Below are 21125 nucleotides of genomic sequence, written 5' to 3'. Positions count from 1 at the left end.
AACCCAGCTGTACCTGATGGGGACAAGATGTCATGGACCTGGGCAAGGATCCAGGAGCAAATGGCATTTTGCTTCCCTCTGCAGCAAAATCCCCTTTCTGGATTTTCTCCAGTTGAGAGCCCTGAGCACATCTTCAGGCTTAAACAACATATTCAACTGATGAGCTGTTAGGATTATTTCCCTCCTTTACATCAAACATCCTGAATGAAGCAATAAATATATATATATTAACATGTTCAATCATCCGCCCCAGAGAAACGCTGCAAAAATTTAATTTTGGCACAGATGCAAAGGCAAACCAACCACAAGTAGAGCATGGTCTGTTTTCTCATGAGGACACTGTTTGCTTTCAATGACATTTTTGTTGTGAGCCCATAATAACTGGGATACCTGTCTCGTGGGAGCAGTAGCAATTGACCTGAATGATCTATGAGTAACATTTTGAGGTTTCTGTCATTGCAGAAAGGCTGGACTGTGTGCTGTGGGAACGTGTAAGCTGAGCACATCAAGTAGCATGACGCCTGAGAGATTCTCTGTGGTCAGATTTCAATTAAAAAGTGGTTTTGATCCTCTATGGGATTTTGAGATTCTTTTTTAAAAGAAAATTAAATGTGGATTATGAAAAGGAGGAGACAGCACTACTCACTTTGTAACTTGGAGCTGAAATGTCAGAAGTAAAAACTTACTTTTGGGTGTCTTGCTAACACACACAGACGTTTCGAGGCTTTCAGCTGTTTCAGTTGTCATTGTGCAATCCAATCTGGAAAGAATTATTTATAATTTAAAAAAAAAAAAAAAGCAAAACTAAACAGACTAGTAGCTGCGTTTGCTGCAGCGAACACTAAAAGCCAGTATTACAGCATACAGTGGGAATGGCTGGAAGAGGCAAGTCCCCTACCTGGGGAGCAGTGGGTCTTTGTACTGCTATTGTGCTTAAGAAGCATGGTGGCATCAGGGTCACATTTGCACCCTTATTAACTGTACAGCAGCAAACTGTGCCACCAAGAGAAGAGTCTACATTCCCCCGAAGTCTCAGCAGCAAAACTTCCTCTGCACTGCTGTAAATTTCACAAAAAATGCTGATTTTATCCCCTGCTGTGCCTTGTGCTTTGCAGGAGCCAAATTCTTGCAACACCTGTGCTTCTGTGATGCCAGGCAAACCTCAGGGGACATACCGAACTCCCAGCACACCAACGGCTCCGCTTTCTTAAAGAGGATGCAAATAACCAAGGATTGATTACATGACATATAACCGTGCTGGGCAACGTTCCCTGAAGCAATCTATCCCCCATACCCAGACGGGAGCTGCTGTAAAAGCTGACAGAGGTTGCAGCTAGCAAGTTACAGCAGAGATCTAGGAGACTGTAGATAATATTCCTAAAGCTTTCAGTTCCACGTGCAGCTGTAGCACAGAAGGAAAACAGGATGTCAGTTGCACTGATAGAGGAATGTAATACAATTGAAAAGATTTGGTTATTATTGTATGAGGAAATGATAAGATCTTGTGCAGAGTATGATTTTGTCAAGAAATAATATGGGAAATAAATTATATCGCTTCTCTAGGTTTGAGAAGCATTTGTTCACTCAGAAAGAGTGGGGAGACATTGGCATGGGCTGCCTGGAGGGCTGGTGGAGTTACTGTCAATGGAGGCATTCAAAAGAAGAGTAGATGTCACACTGAGTGACGTGGTTTAGTGGGGATGGTGGGGATGAGTTGATTGTTGGGCTCGGTAAATTCTGTGGCCTTTCCCAGCGTTAATAATTCTATGATTCTAAGATAGGAGATATATTCAGGACAATGGTCCTACTTCTAACAGCCTCTGTTAGATGGACCAGCTGCAACATTCAAGAGAATGATGCTTTGTATCTGCTTGCCTAGTCTGGCTGCCAAACGCTTTCCAGCAAACCCCCAGAAAGTTTCCTGCCCTTCACAGCCACGCATCAGCATCACCAACACTGAAGCCTGCTCTGGTGTCTGGCCCTGCAAAGCATCTCTACTTGGAGAAGGTTTCACTGCAGTGTTACCAGAAACAGTCCCAAGATGAACCTCAAAAAATAAACAAAAGGAAGAAGTGACTACTTAGCATAAGGTAATGCTCAGGATCACCTCTGATGATGTGACCTCAGGTAACTCTCTTTCCATTTGCAGACGTCACTCAAGGGACAATATTCCCAAAGCTTCTGAAGCAACAAACTGTGGCCAGCTTTGCTTCACCCTCAGATGCATTTCACGCTTTGCAACACGTAACCCAAACATTTTGCAAACATGACTTCAGCAACTCACCAATGAAAGAGAGAAAAACAGAAGAGAACTGTCACTAAATCAAGGCCTAATGTTGATTGATGAAAGAGATGACAACTATACTGTGAGGTCAAAAATAGAATAGGCTTGTTGATACACCTCCAAAAGTAGATAGCAAAAAATAACTGTCAGCAAAAACAGAGGTACTCACATTCATATGAATATATGGATTTGGACAGATGACAAATTTTTGGGTGAGCAACACCCAATGATTTGTCAACTAAGACTCAGGGATCCATGCCATAACCAAGCCATAGCAAGCCCAGTTACAACACCATCCTGTGGTCCTCAGTGATAAATGTTTCTGCTATCAAGTTGCTTCAGGGAGGGAAATAAGTCACCAAATGGTGCTCTTCCTGCTGCTAAGGGGCATATTTTAAAAGGCTGGTTGATCACTGAAAGCCCTAGAAATTGAGCAGCTCTCTGAAACCTTGTGCCTACAAAAACACGGGTGCTGCATTTTAGATACCATTTATATTTTGTGAGGAAATACCTGAAAATAATGTATAAAAAGCCAACGGAAACGGACATAGCAGAGGCTAGTTCAAGAGCTTCATGATATTCTGGTCAGGCTTAAGAACAAGCTTCATCCTTTTCCACTTGACATAAACACAGCATATCGTTCAGTACCTAATTATGACAAGAAAGGGGAAATAAAAGCAAAAAAAACAAGAGTGGATACGGAGAAATAGGGCTTTATCAAAGCCTCATTAGAGGGATTTTCTATATTATTTGTTCTGAGTTTTACATATCAATCCCAGTTCTTCCACAGCATGCCACGATTGCCTTCAGCAATTCCACAGCAGCAGAGATTTCACACAATCCATTTGTGTTTTCCAATACCTTCAGGAAAAAGAACAAAGAGAAAAATGATTGTGACTTTTGAAAGTATTCCTATTGCTCTGTATATTCAAAAGACCAGGCCAGATTTCTAACAGAGAAAAATTCTGCAAACGAGAGAAAGTTCTGAAGGAAACTGGAAAGTGAGAAGAAAAATAAACCGAGGAGATTTATTTTACTCTTTTTTAGATCTCAAGTCTTACAGTTGAACATTATCTGACTACAGACTCGTTCATTTTTGCCAAAGTATTTTGTTGTTTCTCTTTTCTGCTCTGTTTGCCATGACATTTCTGGGCTGAAAAAGGCTATCTATCAAATTCATACCTTTCTACTCATTTCTTAACAAAGATCAGCTAATTGCATCATCTCCTCTCCCTGCCAAAGGGAGACTATCATTTTATTTGGCCCACTCCAACTTGTTTTCTGTAAGTCATGATATTTCTGGATGTTTCTGTCTCATTTGAGAAAATAAACTTTGAAAAACAGCATAAAATTTCCACAAACACAAGCTCATTTGAGCCTTTAAAACGCTGTGTTCAGATGAGGACATTTCTCTTCACAATTATTACTCAGTGTTTACCAGTCGCATAAGAAAACATATTCAAATTTTGTCTAAATCTCCTCAGATTCTATTACAATGGACTTCAATGTAGCATTTCAAATCCTCAGCGAAGAAACAGAGCAAAGCAAACGACAGTGTTTGCTGACTTGAGGTATTTTATTTTGCAGTTGATGCTATCACAGTCGTATATTAGAACAGAACATCCGAACACTTCTCAAACTACACAGTGTTTAGTTCCTCTACATAAAGAACACAGGAAATATTTTGTGTTATCACTGCTACTTCTATGCTTCCAACTAGAATAAAGTTGTTTTCTTTCTGCATCTCAAGTTTTTTGGAGGAATCAAGATTTCTCTAGAAGATCACATGATTTTAGAGGATGTGTTTGCCCTGTATACAGAGCCATATAGAAATATCCTACCTTCCTTGCATCCCTTCTTGCAGCTTTTTGGAGGCTGCTGTGTGGATATACACTGGCTGCCTCAAGGGTAATAACATAGCTAGTGCAATATAATTATTTCTCACCAGACTTTCAAGTCTCAGTGCACATTTGTGTTTGATGAGTATTTATTCTGGGAGGCTTTCCCATGTCTGAAGCCTTCTGTAGCTTCTATGTGGAAAGGCAAGACACAAAATGGTGGCTGTACCTCCCCTGCAAGGCGCCAAGCTTCTTTATTCAATTACACACAACTACTTTGAATAATGTGGTCTTGCTTTTTTCCTTTGGGAAAGTCTGCTCTGCCCATATCCAAACAGGAACTCTTTGATGCTCATGGGCTGCAATGACACGGAGGCTGCCAAAGCCAACTGTCAAAGTGCAAACAAGAATAGACTCATTTGTCCCACCACAGTGTGCTGTTTGCAGACATTGCCCTCAAAGACATTTTCTTTGGGTTCTTCTCTTCCATCAGTTACACAGCCTGGAAGAGAAGCTGGGTTACTCACACCATGACTAGGTGGCACAGGATGGCATCCTCTCCCTCTGCTGCTATAGGGCCAGCAGCAGAACCACACAAGTCCCTTTGTAATAACATGGACGGCTGCTGAGATGATGATAACAGGCCTTATATACATCAGTGAATATTTCTGATAGTTGCTCATATCATCTCTCACTGATTGTATGAGCTACCTCCCTCTGCTTGCATTCCACTGAAGCAGGAAGCAGCATGAGCAAATGGGCCAACAAAGAGCTGAAAGAGGGCGAGAGTGTTGTGGATATGTGAGATGTCTCCCCTCAAGCAACCCCAAAACTGAGCCCAACTGGACTGACCGCCCTCTTAGCTCTCACACATACAGGAAGACAAAGCAAAGATGGATCCCTCCACAAAACATAGAATTTTTGCAATTGTATTTCCTGCCTATTACTGAGCCTTGCCTAAATCATTGCTTTGAAGTTCAATCTCTGCCAAGAGCCATCATAAAGTGATGCTGAAATCAAATCCTCAGCACAGGCCAAGTGGGAATTGTGCTGCTTTTCCTCTTGGTACTGCCTTTGGGGTGGCTGCACAGACCCCAAGTGCTTCTACCAGATGCTGAGCTGTGGTCTGCTCTGACAAATCCTCTCCAGATCACTTCCTTCGGCTCCCAGCCCATCTCACTGTATCTTGCATCCCTATAAGCAATGAGGGGATGTTTCACTAACACTTCAGTAGTGAGATCCAAATACCTGGGCCCTGCTTCTGGGGCAGTGAATGCTTGGCTATTTGCTCTTACAAATTACACTCTGTTTGCAGAAATCCCTAAATTCAGTTCTCATTGAGTTCTAGAGTCCAAAAACTTATTCTAAATTGGAAGAGCCAAGCATTTCTGCATCTTGTCATTGTCAGTTCACCTCCAGCTGTGGGACCTTCCAGCAACAGCTGTGGCCATGGAAGGTTCTAGCATCAGCTCCAGCCCTTCTGCTTCAAACTCTATGACAGGCACTCTACTCAGCAACAACCATTTGCCATCATGAAAAATAATTTCTCTATAGTCACAGCTTGAATTTTAAATGGCTTGCTTAGAAAAAAATAATAATACACCCTCACCAAACTTTTATGTTTTCTGGAAAGATCTTGATTTTCAAACCAATTGGGTATCCTAAAACAAACAAAAAAAGTGCTTGACAAAGAAGGACTCCTTTTTGAAAGCATCACTGTTTCATATTTCAAAGAGAGAACTGAGAACACTTATGAAGGGTGTAGCTATTTACCAGACAAGAGTGTTCTTATAAACAAAATAATATAAAACATATCCTCTTTGCTCTTTTTTTCTTTTTTTTCATATCTTCCAGTGTATGACCATGTAGGGAGTAGAACAGAAGAGAAAATAGAGTTCCAAGAACTCTATTCCAAGAAGTGTGTCATTAGATAAAGAAGGATTGCAATAGATAAAAAGGGTAAAGGACAATTGTGTGACAGAAGTGTATCTTAAATACTCGTGACACAAGGTATTGGTTTCAATATCAGTCTCAAGACTTCTACATGCAATCCAGTTGCAGGAAAAAAAAAGAGAACTGAAGAAACATGAAGGCCAAGAGAAGAGTTGAGTCCATTCAATGGACAGATGCACACAGGAAATCCTTTAACCTGCTGGTCAGTCTCTTCACAGAAATTCAGGTCTAGAACTATGAAAAATACGTTCATGTACAAACTCACCCCTTGCAGATGGCTTTCCAACAGTATATGGGGGATATCTGTTCTTTCTGTTGAGGTGGAGAGGCTGTGGTGGGGCTTAAGAGACATCAAGGTAAAGTGAAGGAGATGATCAGTTCTAAAAAAAATCCAGAACAAAGTTTGTCAGATTTCTGTAATTTCACATCTGGAGAACAGCTGAATCTACCCTTCATCTGACCATTTTATCAGATTTCTGTTGTTACCAAGCTAACTTCTAGAAATAACATCATAATAAGTGAGGATTGATACATTTGCTGACACTGTCCTCTTGCTACATCATATATCTCAGAGGAGCAAGCAGCCAGTTAGAAGAAATACCATGTGAAGTTTATTTCTGTTTCCAAGCTCATGTGATTCCTTGGGAGAGGGCAGCTCTAGCTCAATCCTTGCCACTTTTACAACTGTAACAGCAAACTACCATCAGCAACGGCATAACTCATGGCTAAGACTTGCAGGCCATACCAGGTCATATTCTGGACCTTGGAGAGTGATGAGATTGTTTTAGTCTTAACGTCCCAGAATATGGGGTTGGGTTTATCACATAGATATCATACATCTTTGTAAACACCTGTGGCTAAAAAGTAAAGTAGATACATCAACTCCAATGAGTTTGTGCCAATTTACACCACCAAGACTGCAAAAGAGGGTTTACTGTGCCTTGAAAAACTGAGTGTCCTATTCAAACACTAAACAAGCCGTTTACATTTTCAGTCTCACAGCTCATGGGCAAGAACACAGTCTGAGCCATATATTCAAGTCCTGAAAAACCCAAAGAAGAATACCAGACTTTTCATGAAGTCTTTTTTTTTTTTTCTTAATTGAAACTCTTCTTTAAGATTCTCATTCATTTGGCAAAGAAGTTGAACCAAGATTCCAATCATATTTCCGAGACACTAGAGACCAGTTATACAGATTTTCCAAGATAGCAAAACAGACCAAAAGTTTTATTACAAGGAAGAGAAACTGTGTCTAATAAGGACATGCCTCTATCTAGATCAGAAATACCCCGGTTTGGTAATTGTCTGCTGCTGCCTGAATTCATACCATGAAATGCCAGAAGACAAGGTGGTACATCTACAAGACAGGTTGGAGGCAAAAAAAAAACCACCCCCAGGCAAACTGAGGAAGTCTGCCAAGCAAAACATGAGTTTTTTTAGTGCTTAGACTGAGCGTGCTCTCATATTCCCATGAGAAAACTAAAATTTTCCAGGGAAAAAGATGATTCCTTATTTAAAATGGAGTTCAAAAGACAGGGACTCAACTTTCCCATCAAAAAAATATATAATAAGGAAATGGTTACCCCTCACATCGTGTTAATGTGTGCACCAAAGCTCCTTGATGACTTGTACTTCTCTGCCTAGTGCTACACACAGTGGCTACTACATGCTTTCCTATCCACTGACCAAAAATCCAGCCTTCTGTCCCACTCAGCGTGGGGCAAAATAGTGACTCAAGTTCTGAGTGCAGCCAGCTGTCATAGCCACCACACTCATATCCTGTTCTCTGCAATCCTTGATTGTGTATTCGGACTACTAAATGCCTTTCCAAGCCCCATACCTCTTATTCCTGCCATAAAACACTAAAAGCTCATGCTTTGTGATGGGGTTGCAGCATAAGGCATGACAGCACCCCATTATCCTCTGACTCACTTGCATGAGGGTTGGCATCTAAGCCACCACATTGCCAACTAAAAAGGAGTGACTGTGTTCAGGAAGAGGTACTTCCATGCCCTGAGGGTGCCATCTGTGCAAGACACTCCATTCAGAGACCAAATGACTCAGTGCCCCAGCATTGCTCCACAGCAGCCCACCAACACTCTGCAGCTATTTTAACAATAAGTCTAAAGTGGAAAGCAATAAAATAAATGAGGAAATGATTACAAGACAGTTGCAATTTAGTAAGTGGATGTTATGAAGACGTGCATCATGTATATGTGAATCAGAGGCAGTGCAGTTTGCAGACCAGTACTTCCTATGACACCTGATGATCTTTTTCTTTACGTGCAATATCCCATAACAAATTCTGAGGACCACTCATGAGCCTTTAATTAAGGAACCTTATGGTGAGCCAGTATAACAGATCCCTCTCCACAGCCTTGCAGATGCAGAAGACACTGTTTATACCTTTTCCTCAATGCCATCTTTAACTGCACAACCACCACATGCATGAGATTTGATGTCATCTTCCATCCTGCTTTTTCTATGATAGACAGCATTTGTCCTGTAAAGACATCCTCATCAGGGTGACACCACCTCAGAAAATCTGCATTTTCCTAGAAAGGAAAAAATCAAGGCTTGACTGTTACAGGGTTGCTAATTCAGATCATGAATGCAAGACTGCAATTTGCTCAGCCTCGTTGTGTTTACTTTTCTGGCTGCAGAGAGAAAATAATAATAATAATAATAATAATAACAACAACAACAACAACATTTTGTGCCTATGTTTCTCCATGACCACTTGTTCACCACTGGGTTCACATTCCAGAGATGAGCAGCTAAACCTGGAGCAGAAATGTAATAACTGGCCCAGACTCTGGCTTGAAATGGTCTCATAAATGATATCCTGACAGTATTTTGTGAGTCCTTCTTTTATTTGTACCTTGTACAAATAAAATTATTTGTACCTGGTACAGTGCTGGCTTCCTTTCCCAATCAAAGTAGATGTGGAAATCTGCATTAACTTTCAGTAGACTCATTAAAAAGGAAATGCTGATTCATTTTTACTTCCTCTTCTAGGAGCTTAACTCCCACCTTGCTCTCCACAAATATATTTCCCCAACTGTTCAGATGGTGCACTCCCAGAGCACAGCTTGTGCCGGAAAACTCGTTAACCTGTTCTTCCTGTCCCTTCCTGCCACCCTGGGGAGACAAAGAGAGGGAGGGGTGCAAAATGAGGGAGCATATTCAAATCCCAAGGGCATAGAGCAGTGGCAGAGGACCGTTTGCTTATCAGCAATCAAGAATAAAACTAAGGAAACTGCCACTGACATAACAGTAAAAGCTGGGTTTTTGTCCAGACCTGTAATCTATGGCTGTTTTCCAAGTTGTTCATGTCTCGGTGCTATTTGATCAGCTGAGTGAGCTGTTCCACTTCATTTTCTCTGAGGAAGGCCCAGTGGGAAGACCTCAGTATGAAGCAGTAGAAACAATGACCTTGTTGTTTGCCCACCCGTCGAGCTGGAAAGCTGCACATTAATTTCCAGAAGCCTAAATGTTCACTCAGGAAGAGCTGGGCTGCTCGTAGCTCTCTACCTCATGAGATATTCTTATTACTTTGCATCTGGGTGAAGCAGAGTATTGCTGTCTGGTATCTCACAGAAGATGGCTTTGCTTAGGGGAGGCATTGCAGACGGTGACACTCTTCCACATGAAGCACAGAATCAAGGAATCATTCAGATTGAAAAACACCAATATGGCCACCAAGCCCAATGCCAACTCATCCCCACCATTCCCTGCTAACCATGTCACTCAGTGTGACATCTACTCTTCTTGAATACCTCCATGGACGATGACCCCACCACCTCCCTGGGCAGCCTATGCCAGTGCATCACCACTCTTTCAGCCACAAATTTTTTCCTAATATCCAACCTAAACCTCCCTTGGTGCAGCTTGAGGCCATTTCTCCTCTTTCTATTGACAGTTAAATGGGAGAAAATGCTTTCATGGAAAGGATGAAAGGTATTTTGCTTACAGTTTCAGCAACAGAAATTCGCCTGAGACCTTTCAGTAGTAACTGGAGCAAGTTTGGAAGACATGGATTTATTTCCTAATCCCCTGGTGGCCCCAGGCTAAGAGGGAAGATAAAACTGTCTCAATGGGTCTTTACTGGCTTCTCAGTGCCAATGCTGCTCTCAGCTCAGTAATGAATATTTACCATAGAGCAACAACATGCCCTTCCTCTTCACAATGGAAAAAAAATTAGGCTCAAAAGCAAAATCTGAGGAGGAATCTCCATTCCCCATCCCAGAAAGGGACCTCCACCTGCATTGCTACGTCGGACCAGGAAGCTCTAGCCAAGATCTGCAAATGGAGGAGCTTATGTGTGTACCAACCACTCAGAGCAAAAAGTTACCACAATGAGTCCTCACAAAGCTGAAGGCTGGCTGAAAGAAGCTGAAGAACAAGAAACAAGATGGGACTGGGGACCACCTAAGTGGCAGCAGACTCCCTACCGCCATGCTAGGCCAGCACCGCTAGGCTCAGACAGTGACTGAGCCTTTCATAACCAGCAGAATAAAATAGTTCACTTCTGGAAGGAAGAGGAAAATGTGTTTGTGGTGGTTCAAAGCAGTGGGATCACCTCACATCCTGATTTGCACTCACCTCTTTGGTTTTGGGGACTGGCTTGCATTCAATGCCCATCACCAAACTGCCCTCAGATTTGACAAAAATGAGGTCTTAGACTCCAGTCTGAGTCTACATCATAGTCCTCCCACTCCATTCCTCCAAATTTCTTTCTCCTTGACAGCTCTGCCTTGGGATTGCTCAATTTCGGCAGAAAAATTGCTCCCTCCACACTCAGACAACACCTCAGACTCCACCATGAGCCAGCAAATGCCAACTACGTACCATGGCTAATTAAAAAAAATAAAAACATAAAATTTTCCATTAATGTTTTTCAGTGCCAACAAACTTTTAAAAAGCCACACTTTCAAACATTAAAAAAAAAAAAAAAAAAAAGGCTGAAAGGACTGTAATTTCAATTAGTAAATGTTGATTTTTTTTTGGAGTTTTCATCGACAAAAACTACTGTTCACGTAAAACCACCTCACTTGAAAAAATGAGGAGAGGGTTGCCCTCATTCCATTTCCTTCTTTAATGTAACAAAAGTGCCTTTGGGGATGGAGCAGTTGCATAAACTTCACTGAAATGTGTTTATTATTTTATTTTTTTTGTTCCCCAGAGATATGGCTGGCAGTGAGAAACCTCATCTATCTGCAATTTGCAAGTAAGAAGCCTCATGGCATTCGGCCAAACTTCTTTGCTGACCCAGGACCCCAGAACAACTCCAAGGCCGAATCTCAGATGTGAAAGGTTGGCTCACACAAAGCAATAAATAAGCAAAATAAGTAAATAAATAAATTTTTTTTTTTAAAAAAAAAAGAGGAACATATACCCAGTTCTGTAATACTGCACGTATAAAAGGCCTGTGTCACAAGATACCTGCTAATATTTCTATCCCCAGTGTATAAATTATTAATATTTAGTACCTGTGACTCACTAACATTTACTTTAAGAAGTATTTTTATAAAGTTTGGCCAGTTTTCTCGATGTAGGAGTTAATGGAGACTCCTGTTGTTAACAACCAGGGAGCCCTCCCTGAACAAACTTTTCTGGTTGCTGTTCAAACTGGGCTATGGGGCTCTTTTATGGCCCTAAACCTCTGACACTGAGTACTGAGGCTGCCAGCATCTCTACCAATGGCTCTGCTGAGACACAGCTAATTTTAAATCTGGATTCTCAAGGCAAAGGCAAAACCTCTCTTTTACTGGCAAAACTGTCAGTCGAATGCTGTGTTGAGATTACGGGAACACGCTGCAAGAGAGCACACACAATCCCTTTTTTGGGTACTTGGCATTAATTTTATCTGATGTCACGGATTATATAAGAGGGGAGCAGAGACCTCACACAAGCTCCTTCTCCATCAGCATGAGACTGCCAGGGGGAAGCAGGGATCTCCCTGTACAAAGGACTCATAATAGTCAGGCCACTCTGTGCAAGTGCCACCCCCAGCTGCCAAGGGAACAGAGTGTGACCTGGTCTAGCAATTATCCTGAAGAAGAAGGAGCACGTGAGTTTTCTGGAGTTCTATCCTGAGCTGTCCACAATATTAACTAGCGTTGACTTTTAAACTCCTTGTCTTCGTCTAGACCGGAGGGTTGACCTTATAAAAACCTCAAGTGCTTTCATAATTTTATTGCTCTTGTTAAAATGGTTGGCGCCCAAACCTCGATTGAGGGTTTGGGATTTCAAAAAATCATCTTTTTCTGATAAAGAATCTGTTCCCCGAGAATCTCTTGACTAGCATTGGGCTCCTCAGCTCCGTGCGACTGTTCTGCTGTCATGATTTAAGGCAGTTTAATTTCATTCGTGTATTTGGAAAGGCAAACACAGCCTGCTGAGCTGGCCAGATGCCCTCAGACACTTGGGATTGTTTCATGACTCTGAAGATAGGAAAATATCCACAGTCTTCACCTTCCCATCAAAACCTTATTCTCAGATGGTGCTACATGTCTGGGACAGGACAGGATCCCTCCACCACATTTTCATCTTCTGCAACAACCAACACTTGGTTTTATTTGTCCACTCAGTGACACCCCTACGTGGATGCCCTAAATTAACACTTGCCAGCACTTCCAATCAGTCTTTCTAGGTTTTTCACCTGTACTTTACCTCTGAAGGGGTCCCTTGGAGGACACATCTCAGGATCCAATGACTCATTTTTCTATTAAAAAACCTATAGAGAAAAACTACCTGAATAGCAGCAACGAGTGCTTTTTGTTATCTCATTGCTCGCTGGCAAGATGCTGTGCACACCTATCTAGGGCACTTCTGGAAGGTCTCTATCTCTATCCATGACTGCGCACCACACTGGTTCAAATATCCCTTTTTATACAGTTTCATGTTTCTTTTCGACTTGAAATGGTAGAAATCACAAGTGGGAGAGTCATCAAGACATTATCTGGTCCACATCCTGCTCAAAGCAGATTTAGCAGTAACTATCTCAATCTCAGGAGTTGTTGCCCACAGTTTTCTTAAAATTCTCAAATTTTGCCTGAAAATTTGCCTGAAAAGACAATATGGAATGTCTTTACCAGTCACAGCCAGTGCCAGCGTTCATTACTACAGCTTAAGCCCACTGCTTCTCAATGAGGCCCCTTTGGACATGAAAAACAAATGCCCTCTTCCCCTCCTGTAGTATTTTTACAGATGTCAAGAGTCTTCCACTTTTCCTTTGCTCTCCTCCATCCTTAGGGCTTACTTTTTGCACTTTCTTTGCATTCTCCCATACTTCTTGCAGTCTGTTGTATCCTTTTTTAACAGTAGATCTCATAGTTCACTAGAGACCTTAACAAAGCTAAGCTGAAAGGATTCTCACGCATCTTACAGGCTATATCCATCCTTGCACATCTAATACAACTGCTTCTTTGGCAGTAGTGTGACGCTGTTAGTGATTATTTATCGCAGTTGGGCTGAGCCACTGCCTTACTTTTTGGCCTCCATCTTTTAGAATTCTTTGTATTACTATCCTCTGAGCATCGGGCAGTTTCTGCAGGCTGTTTCTCCAACTTTCAAGGTGATCTCTGATTTCCAGCCTTACAAGCACACTCTCCTTCTCAGCACCACGCTCTCCAGCCCAATCGAAATTTAATAACCACAGTCATCCCTGTTCTACTACAAAGGTTATTAATGAAAACACTGTTCAGAATCAGGCTGAAATCACATCCACAGAGGATCGCTCTCCATAGACATAAACAGATCAAATGAAAAAGATTTCAGCCACAGAGAATTACTCTTCAGGCATACAATTACTGACGCACTTTTGGATCTGCCTCGCATTCATCGGGACCATATTTTGATTACAAACATGTCAAGTGAGATGGTATACTTCATCCAGTCAATCTGCGTTAGACATTATCCCTTCTGTCCTACTTGCAAGGCTGCTAAGCCAGTAGAAAAGGAAATTAGGCTGCTTTTATGATTTGTTTCTGGCAACAGGCACATCATCACCTGCCCACAGCTTTGCTATCTGCCCAACGCTCTAGGTTTTTCCCTTTTATAGGCTCATCTCTCATTCCTCAGCCTGAGTCGATCAGCTCACACCATCCTGCAGTGTGTGTTTTGCCCAGTTGCCGAGGAGCAGTGATTACTTTGCTCAGCACAGAGGCACGTCGGGCTCAAGGATGGCTCCTGGGGAATTCCTGGCAGGCACTCCCAGCTTAGAGAAGTTTCACTTTCAAAATTGCTCTGGAAGGCAGCATTTAGGGGAAGAAAAATAAAAATAAGGAAAAAAAAACAAAGGAAAAAAAAACAAAAAACAAACAAAAAAAAACCTGATTCTCTTACCCATTGGCGTAGCTAGAAATGGTATTTTCTTAGCTTGCTCTGTTTCACATGTGCAAAAGATGGATGTGCCTTGAAAGAGCAGCTTCTGAAATAAAAACCTGAGGTTCTGCCAGGCACTTCTCAGTGCTGTCTGCACTGGCACATCCTCTCCTGGGGTCACGGTCACCCACAGCCCCAAAACCAGAGGAGCCCTGAGCCTCTGAGAAGCAACGCTCATGAGTAAGGCATTCTTAAGCACTGAATTTATGTCACAAGCTTGTACCCCCATCTCCTTCAGCTTTTGGCTATAATATTCCACCTGAGCCTCCTGACTTTTAGCTCTCTATAAATAGCTTGTGTTCAGTCTGACACTTAATAGCACTACGAAGTGCTTGGCTACACAGTGGATGAGGGGGAAACTGCATATAGCACTGGCCTGCTCCCATGGCACTGATGGTGAGGAGCAAACACTGCAGAGAAGAGTGCTGCATAAGGGAGACCTTGTCTGTTGATTTAACTCCATAACCCTATTTTAACCACTGTCAACAAGATATAAGGGTGGTTTCTATTTACACTGAGGCTCCTTTACGTTGCTGTATCCACACCCTGAAGTGGCATAAATGTCTTCTAAGTGCCTTAAAGTAGGTCCTTAGTAGAAATGAGAACCAACCCTGTCGTTTTCAAAATGGCTGTGAAAACATTGCCTGCATCCATCCTATAAATGTCTGTGGGTTTTTGGAAGAACACCCATCCCAAGGCATGCCCATGCTATACATAGCCTCTGATGAGCTCTGCAGGATGAGGGACAGGCAGGAAGACAGGCAACAAGATGTTTCTCCCAGAATGGTGAGCAGGGAGAGCCTCTGCACCTTGGAATAAACTTTGAGGCAGCATTTAGCCCCAAATCAGAAGTACAACATAGGAAACCAGGAGTGCCACGTCTCCTTCTTTTGACTTCTACCTTCTTTTGGATCCAGTGCTTGTTTTTCCTCTCCTGTCACATACATTCAGCCTTCCATCTTTTACAACTTCTCCATTAAACCATAGACCTGAACCCTACAGCCAACTGAATCAAAACACGTATTTTTCCCTTTACCTCTTCTGCTCCAAGTGCTCACTTACCTGGTTTGCACACCTGATGTTTAGAATGAGAACACAGCTGCTTGCACTGTCATTCCCACATGGCACTCCCAGTCACACCACTGTTTGGTGGATAAGCACTGGATTAAGCATGCTGCTCAAACAGGAGACAACAGTTAGCAAAATCAGAAAGAGCATCACAGCATCAGGAGCCAAGACATACACAGAAAATATCAGCCTTCAGTTTTAATACGTAGTTTTCCTCCGGAGGAAAATGAGAAGCTAAATTTTGACCAAAAAAATAATAATAAAAAAAACGTACTATGGGGCTATTTGTAGCACTAGCAAATTGGAATTGGAATAACTGTCATAATCAGCAGGATGCTCTCTGCAATCTAAGCATTATCATGAGATTTAAGACCAATTTCTGCTCACTATTAATCTTCCCCAGCACAGAGGCAGTCAAGAAAGCAAGCAGAAACTAAGCATGAGCAAGTCCAAATGGGCAGTTTGTAATTGCAGATTATCTCTGCAACTTTCCTTCTGCAGAAATCACCAGCCCAGCAGTGCTGACCATTGGTTCAGCTCTACCTGTACCAGGCCAGCCCTGGACTAATGCAAACACTGCTGTATTTTATGCTGATCTTATTCCATATGTAACAGAAAATAGTTGTTTTCATGGCCCTCATGTCAATCAGGACTCCCTCCAGTGGCTCAGCCTGCCTTTTTGGTCTGAAGCCATCTGGTGCTTGTTGCTTGGAATCTGAGTTATAAAGCTCCATCATCTTATTCTTTTAACCAAAATAGTATTGAATGAGTATGAAACAACTTGGTTTCATTTGTGGGACCGTGGGTGCAGATGAGCTCAGAGAAAATTTCAAGAGGAGAATTTAAAAATCTATATATTTTTCCCTTAAAAAAAAATACATTTATTAACAGCCTGATTAGGAAGAAGAGAGTTAGTCTCATTCTTATTTTGCAGTATTACTTCATTAACCACTCTTATCCAACGCTTCCATTTACTACAACTTGTATATTACAGGGGCTCAAAAGACAGACGTGCATTTTCCTTTACTCCTAGGATGTGAAGAAGGATACGTCTTATTCCTGATAGGGTAAAGATTGACTTTTAAAGCCTGGGCACCAGAAAGATTTATTTATTTGTCTGCAGAACAGCCTCCAAACATCTCAATCTAACATCTCCAGGTATTCTAACTCTAGTTCCCAGGAGCAATCCCAAATAGCTCAGGCTCAGTCTTCTCAATAAAACCATTAATGACAAGGGTGGCATTCATTTGGGGGAGGTTTTATTTCACAAATAATTCAGAAATAAAAAGAAAATGGGGGGAAGGGAGAGGGGAGGGAACAGATATTTTACAATTCTGTATTTAGAAAAAAATATATATATAGTTTATAAACAAACACACAGCCCCTCGAAAAACATGCAAAGGCACACAAAAATTTACAAGAAACTTTTATACATAGGAAGTAGTAAAATACATCATTTTTCATAGAAAAAAAAAAAAAAAGCAACTCTATGAACTGGCCCTAAATACGTAGACTGCACAACTGACCAAGTACACGATTGGAGGCTCTTCAACCACCTGCTGGCTGAATGACTGCCGATGACTTAAAATGAAGAAGTTAATGGAGCCAGCAGACCTGAGTGCATGCTGGCAGCTGGGTTAGCTAGAACAACCACACAGCATCAGCTTTGCCATGAGTTTAACCATGGCTGCACCCAGGTGCTTTAGTTGGCATGTGCATACTAATCTGCTGAGCTAGGGTCTAAGGAGGAACGTGTCTGGAGATGTAAAGACCTGCTGTGTCTTTAAGCTGCATAGAAATATATTAGGCTAAGAAATGTTTTGGTATTAGAAGTAAAATCAGTAAATATTTGGCTAAAAACTGGTACTGTCCCACCTATAGGTGAATAGTTAGCACACGTGATTACAAGTGATATATCATTACTGTCTCGGAGGACCTGATCGCACCTAATTCTGGTGGAGGTATGTTTAAATTAATAGCACCCAGGACCTCAAATAATATTTGCGTAGTAAAGTCACAATTTCTCTTTTGTACAACAAATATAAAAATAAACAGACAGACTTAAATTAAGACCAGTTTCTAAAAACCCAAACCAGTTGGCTGAAGATAAAAATATGCAACTTTAACTTGAATTAAGCATTTTAAGATATTTCTGTTGGAATGATAATTCCTACCTTTCTCTTTTTCCATCAGGTAGATACATCCCAAGCTATTTGGATCTGTATGTGCTCTACATTAATCCTCTAGGCTTTTCTCCAAGAGCCTTCACATTTATTTCCACTATTTTACAGCATACACAATTGTCACGGACAACATATTAGAGGTGGGATCCTACACTGGTTTTGAGGCATTTTATGTGCTCTTACAATCTGCATGAAGTCAGTGGGAAGGAGGCCCCTGGATACCTAATGTCATCTCTTACACTTTCCACTTCAGCCAATGGCCCTGTGGCTACCATTTGGCCTTTGATGGTCGTAGATTCATGCTGCAGCATTTAACGGGCTTGAGCTAGACCGCGTACAGCACAATTAATCACAGTGGGCATGAACAGGGAAGCCTTATCTCACTGCCAAGATCTCAAATGCTTCCAATCAGCAGTTTTTCTATGATATGTTCCAGCTGTTTTTAACATCATTTTACCTACTGAGAAAATACAAGTATTACTTTTTCATATCTAAAGCTGCACACCTTGGAAGGCAACGCCATAGAAACAAAGGTGAAACAAAGTCATTTCTCTGTATTTCTCCAAAGCTAGGCTTGCTGTGCAGCCTTTGTGTTTGGAGACAACACAAAGCAGTTCCAACTTCATATTTTACAAAAGGTCAGATTTCAGAGAGAAACCCCAGCGGAGAGACAAATTGAGTGATAAATGTAATTTCTCTGCTGATTTCACGGCATTTGCACAATTTAAGAATGCTTAATTTTTGGTCTGTGTTTTGAAACAGCTTGAAGACATGGCTTTTAGATCTTTCTAGATTAAACTGAACACAGCCTGAGCCTAAGAATGGCTAGGAGACATCTGCCAACTAGCATGAAGTATTTCCCAATTTGTTATATGATATTACAATCAAGTTAACAAGCAGAGACTCTCTGTTTACAAGGACTGAAGAGCTAAAGTTTATGTTGCCTTCTCGTGAGCAATGAGGTTACTGGATTTTGTGCATCAAAAGACAACCAGCCTTGTGTTTACACCAAGCCTAAAGTAAATTTCCTATCTGAAACAAAGGATACTCTCTAGCCTTAAAGAGTAGCTCAGGCCAGGCTGTTTTCTTGGCTCTGAAATGCATTTGGATGCATATTCAGACATCACTAACAAAACATTAAATAACGTCATGAAAATACCGATGTGTTTTGCAAAACAACATCGTGGATGTTAAACGCTCAAGGTACAGCATTTACACTGAAAGGTGGGATCCGACATTGTCAAAAACAGTGTAAAAAACTCATCCATCCCAACTTATATCATATCCTCAAAGTCTCAGAACTGCACACACAACTACAAAGAGCTTCACAAAGGTACAGTGAACATGCTTCCTATGGATGCAATCATTCCTAGCAAAAAATAAGATTAACATTATCTCTACTCTACTACTACAGATAAAACAACCAGCACTGCTGTATAAATACGCTGCATTTAACTGAAATTTTATTGTAAATGGCATGTAATATAATATGAGATGTGCCAGCACAGGAGCCCCACTTCACTGACTTCTCATGGGTTACCAGACTTGCAAAGTACCTGCAAATGTTTGACCAGCAAACACTAAACCTGCTGTTGCGATTATGGGGTGGCCTCATTTTCTGCAGCAAGGATCTCTGCCACCATCTCATGTCCCACTCCAGTGCCCAGAAATCCCCATTGTCTGGTCGACAGAAACATCCTCTCCCCCTCCATACAACTTGGCCAAGTTCAACACCGCAGCAGCCAACATGGCGGCACCGATGCATCTCACCTCATTAGGAAAATACCAAATGCTCTCTTCTTTTGCACACGAATCATCAAACAAAAACAAATCTCAATCTACTCAATCGCAGCCCAACCTCTCCCCAAAAGATGCGGCTTTTAAAACAGTTTCTCATCTCAGAAGGCCCAGCGCATGGACAGTCGCTCATTTCTGAGTCCGTATGTCATCCTGTCCATTGGAGAAGATGCTTCACGCTCCAAAAAAGGCATCCAAGGCCAGGTCAAGGTCCCTATGGCTGCTGTACATTGAGCCACTGCAGTTCTGTGCAGCACACCTCTCTCTTAAATTGAAAGTAAGAACAGTTTATCATTGCTGAATGCCCCTAGAGGAAAAAAACAAAAAGATACAATGCTGAACGGTGCGATGAGATGCAAACAGCTGAGTCAGAACCTGGTGTCCATTTTTTTTTTTTTGTCTTTTTTTTTTTTTCTTTTCTAATTCCCTGAAAGAGATTGGCAAGGAGGGTATGTTCAGAGCTGATGCTTTCAGAGGAGCCTTCCTGTCTCTGGAGATCAACGGAGCGCTCTCCTGAAGAAACTTGCACCTTCCCTAGGAATTTACTGCTTCACGGCAAAAATTCGGAAAGCATTTCCATCTGAAGGACTCCTCAAGCTGGGAAAAAAAAGAAAAGAAAAGAAACTGAACCAAATGCAGGCATGGTAACTACAGGACCTGCAGTCACCTCTGAATTTCTTTGAGGTACACTGATTCAGTCCCAGCGGGAGATGCTGCAGGCCAGGGGAAAGACAAAGGTGAGAAAGAAGAGGCAGAAATCTCTCTGTTCACATCTGGTTTATGCTTTCAGGAAAACAAACAAGCAAACAAAAAACAGAAAACAAACAAACAAAAAAAGACAACCCACAAAAACTACATTCAAATGCCCACAGAAGGGGCTGGGAAGCAAACAGCTCTCTTACAATGCTAGCTTTTATCTGGGGGTCATTACGATGCCTATGGTTTGTGCATAAAGAGAAACATGTTTCACCAAAAGCACTAGTCAATTAGGCTGGCAGGTTCCCAGGGCTCTTCTGGCCCATCTCCAGGTGCCAGCAGTGGGAGCAGAGAGGCAACCAAAATGTATTTTCATTTTCCATCTTCAGAGCTGCCCCCAAAAGATTGAACAAAGGGTTTGCTTGTGTTCCCAGCCCTGCTGTGCTGCACAATCCCAGCAGAAAGGCAAAATGTCCTATCTCCTGCAAAGTGCATGTTCTAACAAGAGTGAAGACTCAGAAGAACTTTTGTTGTACAAAAGTAGATCTTGCTCAATAGGCAACCCTATCCACTACCTGTTTGGACACATATCTTTACCAAATCCTATATCCAACATCTTGTACCAAGTTCTCACCTTGATCTTTGAAATGATTCCACCATCCTGTGGGTTTTACAGCACAGAGGTGCTCCTTATCACTGACTGGAAATAACACTTTCCAAATCTTCATATCATTCCTACTGCTAGAGCATCTTTGGTTTCCCTCAGCTCCCACATCAGCACCTGGTGCTCACATGATGTGTCACTGCTAGAGGGATAATTTATTCTTAGCTTTGCCAGAGCTTTTCGTGCAAGCAAGAAGTTCTCTGTTAGTATAAAAGATAAGCAAAAGAAGGACAAAGGCGGAAGAAAACTCATAG

At 41.7% G+C, this 21125-nt stretch overlaps 1 protein-coding gene across 2 annotated transcripts in view; it reads right to left on the bottom strand.

Annotated features, from left to right (window-relative positions):
- Positions 1 to 16682: 16682 nt before the first annotated feature.
- CRISPLD2 (cysteine rich secretory protein LCCL domain containing 2) overlaps positions 16683 to 21125 on the bottom strand; it is a 33118-nt gene continuing 28675 nt past the window's right edge. For both annotated transcript variants that reach the window (XM_031614945.2, XM_090149432.1), the window contains exon 16: positions 16683 to 20108. In XM_031614945.2, coding sequence (XP_031470805.1) covers positions 20054 to 20108 — 55 coding nt within the window. In that variant the 3' untranslated portion in view covers positions 16683 to 20053. The remainder of the gene's footprint in view (positions 20109 to 21125) is intronic.

This window comes from Phasianus colchicus, chromosome 13 (genome assembly GCF_987193195.1).
Source record: "Phasianus colchicus chromosome 13, bPhaCol1.hap1.1, whole genome shotgun sequence".
Taxonomy (NCBI): Eukaryota; Metazoa; Chordata; class Aves; order Galliformes; family Phasianidae; genus Phasianus; species Phasianus colchicus.
Note: the sequence above shows the minus strand (reverse complement) of the source record. Positions and strands in the feature narration are given on the sequence as shown.